This window comes from Corvus kubaryi, unplaced genomic scaffold, assembly GCF_017639235.1.
Source record: "Corvus kubaryi isolate FWS band 111438036 unplaced genomic scaffold, C.kubaryi_AGA036_p1.0 37396, whole genome shotgun sequence".
In the NCBI taxonomy this organism is placed as follows: domain Eukaryota; kingdom Metazoa; phylum Chordata; class Aves; order Passeriformes; family Corvidae; genus Corvus; species Corvus kubaryi.
In genome coordinates this window covers 19,653,245-19,658,224 of record NW_024581135.1, presented here as the reverse complement: position 1 = coordinate 19,658,224, position 4,980 = coordinate 19,653,245, and the positions used below count along the sequence as shown (strand labels likewise).

General features: G+C 41.4%; 2 protein-coding genes across 2 annotated transcripts in view; one reads left to right on the top strand and one right to left on the bottom strand.

Moving 5' to 3' along the window:
- Window positions 1-2,905: 2,905 nt before the first annotated feature.
- Window positions 2,906-4,839, bottom strand: PHOSPHO2 (phosphatase, orphan 2). The gene is made up of 2 exons (XM_042040835.1): window positions 4,516-4,839; window positions 2,906-4,215 (listed from the first exon to the last, which is right to left on the bottom strand). The coding sequence occupies exon 2, from the start codon at window positions 4,211-4,213 to the stop codon at window positions 3,488-3,490; it is 726 nt and encodes a 241-aa protein (XP_041896769.1). The 5' UTR covers window positions 4,214-4,215; window positions 4,516-4,839; the 3' UTR covers window positions 2,906-3,487.
- Window positions 4,688-4,980, top strand: part of CCDC173 (coiled-coil domain containing 173) — a 16,044-nt gene continuing 15,751 nt past the window's right edge. The window contains exon 1 of the mRNA XM_042040530.1: window positions 4,688-4,973. Coding sequence (XP_041896464.1) covers window positions 4,688-4,973 — 286 coding nt within the window. The remainder of the gene's footprint in view (window positions 4,974-4,980) is intronic.

The window sequence follows — 4,980 nt, the reverse complement described above, 5'->3', positions numbered from 1 at the left end:
AAACCAAAATTTCCCCACACCTTCACACACCTTTGGCTTCCTTTTTTTCAACCCCTCTTGATGCATTGTTAGCCCAGAGAACTGGAGTTTCATAGTGTAACCCAGGAATTACAGCAGCCCTGCTGTCTGACATGGGCCTGTCCCTCACCTATATTACTCCATTTCTTTCTCTAGAAAATTCCCTTGTACAACCCTAAGTCTTTATACATCCCCATGCCAACAGCTTTGTTTTGGTTGCATTTTCCATTTCATCAGCTTCCTATGGACAAGCAGGAACTTCTTCCAAGTCTTGGGTATCCTACTAGCACACAATACCAAGTACTCTTATAGTAGTGGTGTACAACAGCATACCTGTTACCATACAGAAAGTTTGCCATACATATATGACTTTTGTTATGCATTTTTTTCCATAACATTTTTACCTAAGTCATCTCTCTCCCAGAGAGCAAGGAGGTCAGCAACACAGTACTGAACATGCATGCCCTTCAAGGAGCTTCTCCCTTTCTTTTGGTTGGGTTACCAGCTTAAACCAGCTTCACTCTTTGGAGATACTCATTTCCCCTCCATTGCAACCAAACATGGAAAAATTTGGTAATTGTGATGCTTCAGAAAAGTCTTCTCTTTTCTAAGTGGGGAAAAAACCCCCAAACAACATCTGATTAATAGCTTAATGGTCTGCCTACTGGAATTGAAAATTTTCTTCTGTCTCCAATATGCACTTTGTATAGCAAATATCATCAGCTCTACTCTCTACTTTAAGTGATTAGAACATAATAGCTAATATTTCAGGTAGTCTACTTTGCTTAATCTACTCTCAATTCCTGCTTCAGCACTTCCATCAAAACTGCAGAAAGAACCCTTTTTTTGAGCATGAAGAACAATTTCTTACTCTCACACCAACTTACAAGGTAGGTCCCTTAAGGCTAACAAAACAATAGTTAGTGTCAGTGGAAGAAAAAGCTGAGTAATCATTGATATAGTACTTTTTGTTTGTTTTTAAGTAAGCAGTAACTGACATCTGTGGACAAACTGAAAACAAGTTATTCCGTAACTAAATTCTGAAAAACACAGACGAGACCAGCACAGAATCTGGAACATTCAGCAGCACATTTAGAATTAAGGAAACACACAACTGTCTTGGTTTTGGCTGGGATAGAGTTAATTTCCTTCTTAGTAGCTGGTTCAATGCTGTGTTTAGGATTTGCTATGGGAATCATGTTGACAACACACTGATGTTTTGGTTGTTGCTAAGTGGTGCTTACCCATAGCCAAGGACTTTTCGGTTTCCCATGCTCCATCAGTGAGAAGCTGCACAAGGAGCTGGGGGGAGCATGGCCAGGACAGCTGACCCGGACCAGCCAAAGGGATATTCCATAGCGTGGGAGGTGACACTCAGTGCAGAAACTGGGGGGAGTTGGCCAGGAGGGGCCGATCACTGCTCAGGGATGGGCTGGGCATTGATCAGCAGGTGGTGAGCAGTGTACTGTACATCACTTGTTTCTCCTGGACTTCATTCCTTTCTCTCTCCTTTTCAATACAATTATCATAATCATTTAGTACTACTATATTTTATTTTGTTTCAATTATTAAACTGTTCTCCTCTCAACCCACGAGGTTTAATTTTTTTTCCCCAATTCTCCTCCCCACTGAGCAGGGGGGATAGAGTGCACAAGCAGCTCTACTTAGTTGCCAGCTGGGGTTAATCAGTGGCAACAACTTAAACCCCAAAGTAACATATGAAATTGCCCTGTGCAAGAGACATAACCATTCTTTTGTATGACCTGTAAACCAGACAATTTAAACCTGCCACAACCTGAGACCCACCAGTCCTTAGATATCTTTGTGCCCTTGCACAAGACAACAGGGCAAGATCCCAAATATGAACATCTCAGACAGCTATCAAATATCCATCACTAAAGCAAGGCTCCTGAGAACGCTATCACTTTGGACATCTTAGGCAACAGACTGCTCAAAGCAACCATCTAAAATACAGTAAAACATGTGAGGCAAGGAAGGAAGTACACAAAGGAAATTTATATAAACTATCAGCCTGAAAACAGGCAAGACCACTCAAAAATCTTCAATTAAGGAAAAAGAAAGTAGTGACATCATTAAATGTCTGTGAGAAAATGAGAATAATGTTGCACGGAAAACAAAGGAAGACAGATACGGCAACTGCAGGCTGCTGAGCTACACCTCAGTCATCTACAGCTGAGGTGCTGTGAAAGTTGGACTGATCTCTGTTATTAAAGCACTTAAGCTAAAAGTGACCTCAGTTTAATAGCAGACTACATCATCATTTTGAACCTTTTCTGGGATATAAGAACTCAAAACATTTGGCATGAAAACACATTAACTTTAATGTGACTTATTTTTAATGCCTTTATATGCACAGTCCAACACTTGGGGCTCATTGTCAGTGGTAAAGACTGTATGTTCATAAACGATTCTTTAAAACTACTTTGACAGAACAATTCTGTTTAAAAGTTAAAATGGACATAGACGTTTCCTTCCAGCCTGTAAGAGATCGTACTATAGATATAGATGAGAATGAATAGGTAAAATCAGTGTAAACATGTATATATATGTACCATTCTATGGGCCTCTGCACTGCAGCAGAAACCAAGGAGGAAAAAGGCATTTGGCTGACTCAGAGCTGTCAGCATGGAAGATCAAACCAGTGTCAGCTCTGTACAGAGTGGCAGCAGCACATTGTCAGGGCAGTAGTCAGAATGGGAGAGAGACTTCAAATAAAAGAGCAACATCCTTACAGCTTTCCAGAAGAGAAAGGGTCTAACAGGCCAAAGGCTGACACCTACACTTGTGTCTACTCTCTCCAGGCCCTTACAACACCAGGTGCCTAAAGACACACAGGCCCAGCAGAATACATGACACAAACTAGTTGTTTTGCATTTGTCAGTGACAGCAACTTTTATTGTCTTTACAATACAAGATAATACAAACTGTTAAAAAGTAATTTTGTTTGGTAAAATATTTAGTGGATTGAAAATATAAATGCATCTTTGGATTAAACAAGATTACAAGCAAATAATTTGCCATCAGATCAAAGACGTATAAAAGCCAACAGCTCCAGAACCATGCTCCTGGCACCTAATGTTTTCCAAGTAAAGAATTTCATTCTTTTGAGCAGTAATCCTACTCCTTCCCCTAAGTGTGTGGGACTGCAAAGGTCAGTTATAAAGTTGGTAAAGGGTTGGAGGGGAGGGACTAGACTAAAAATAGTGACAAGTCCTGTCCTAACCCCTCTTCTCCACTTATGCTGGAATCTGTACTATGTTAGAAGGCTGTTTTTACTTCACTTTCCCATTATTACCAGGATTGAACATGAACAGTTTTATGTTGTATTTAAAAAAAAATTCTTTCAGATAATACCCCAATTTTACAATTTTGAGCTGTTACATGCATGCAGTTTTTCTGTCCCAGGAAGTTAAAATGTAACTGCATCAGTTTTCTTTTATAATTTGAATCATTCCTTTATAAGTAGTTTCAGGTAAGACATAATGTCAGTTGCAGATGACCAAACCAGAACAGAACACTGTACAGGACTGAGACTTTGGGCCAGTTGAGAAATCTTTTTCTCCAAGGTATACCCCTGCCTGGGCATAGCAATGTCATTCTTCTTCAAAAACATTACTGGACATAAGTCATTCCCACCATCACCTATATATACAATTTGTGTATAACTTACTCCTCGCTCCAACTGTTTATCTAGAAATTCTTTTAAAACTTTCCTTTTGCAAAGGTTTTTAGGGCACTTTGCACAATGATGAGCATGGAAGTGCTGTACAGTAAGATAGCCAGTACTGCTGAATGCTGCAGGGTTTGTAAACACTTCATCAAACACTTTATGGAAGTCAGAAGCTTTCAAAATCCAGTCAATAAATACTGTATTAGAATCTGAAACAATTATACAATCAAACAACTCTTTGTTCTCGCCAATAAATCCCAGAAGATCTATCATTCCCGCAGTGAAAGGAATTGTTGTCATAGTTCTTTTCATCTCATCTTCTTTGACACCATTGTCTCCCAAGTAGACAAAGACTCTGCCCATATATTCTGTCCAGTGTCCTGGTTGGTAAGAGTTTCTTAATCCATTAGGAAGTTTTCTCTCAGGAGCACATCTCACAATCCAGGTGTCACTATTTTCATCTATGATTGTATGGTCAAAATCAAAAACCAACAGAAATTTCATAGCTGTGAGAAAATAGTTTCCAAAACAGACAAAAAAGAAAATTATTTATATAAAGACGAGTACTATATTCCTACCCTGAACTTGTGCTCAGAAGAGAAAAATTCTGGAAGAAAATATCTGAACAAAATAAACTATTTATAGCCACTACCATGATGGGAAGTTATGCTGCAGCTAAAAATGCAGTCTGTAAAAGCCAAAGTTCAGTGTCCAACTTCTGTTTAAAATAATTACTGTGACAGTATCTAAATTCATGCTCCAGTTACTAATACTTGCTAACACAGCACCAATCTTCCGGTACTCACGCCATCAGTTTGAGCAGATACTAATTTCTCCATCAGCATTTGCCAATGCAACCAAACTGGGATTCTCCTGGCGAAACGTCTCAATAGTTATTTCAAAAGGAAACGTCCACCGAACAGATGGAGCCTGCTCCTCCAAGGAGGCCGCACTAATCAAAGCAGCCAACGAAACGAAATGCAGCCATTTGCGAAGCTAAATCTGCCGACCCGTGACGAGCAGGCCAGCGCAGCCCCGGGCCCGCAGCCAGTGCCCCCACAGCAGAGCAGCCGCGCCGGCGGGGCCGTACCGGCGGGGCAGCCCCCGGGGCGCCGGGGCCGGGCCCGTGAGGGGAAGGGGCAGCGCCCGCGCGCTCCGCCCGCGCCGTCACGTGACCGCGCGCGGCCCGGTCGCCCGGCAACGGCCCCGCGGCCAGGGAAGAAGACAAAAATACCGGAACAAAAGAACCGAACAAGAGAAACCCGTGAGTG

Bases quoted from the DNA above. Each gene is read 5' to 3' on its own strand.
- PHOSPHO2 (XM_042040835.1), bottom strand. From the start codon at position 4,213: ATGAAATTTCTGTTGGTTTTTGATTTTGACCATACAATCATAGATGAA.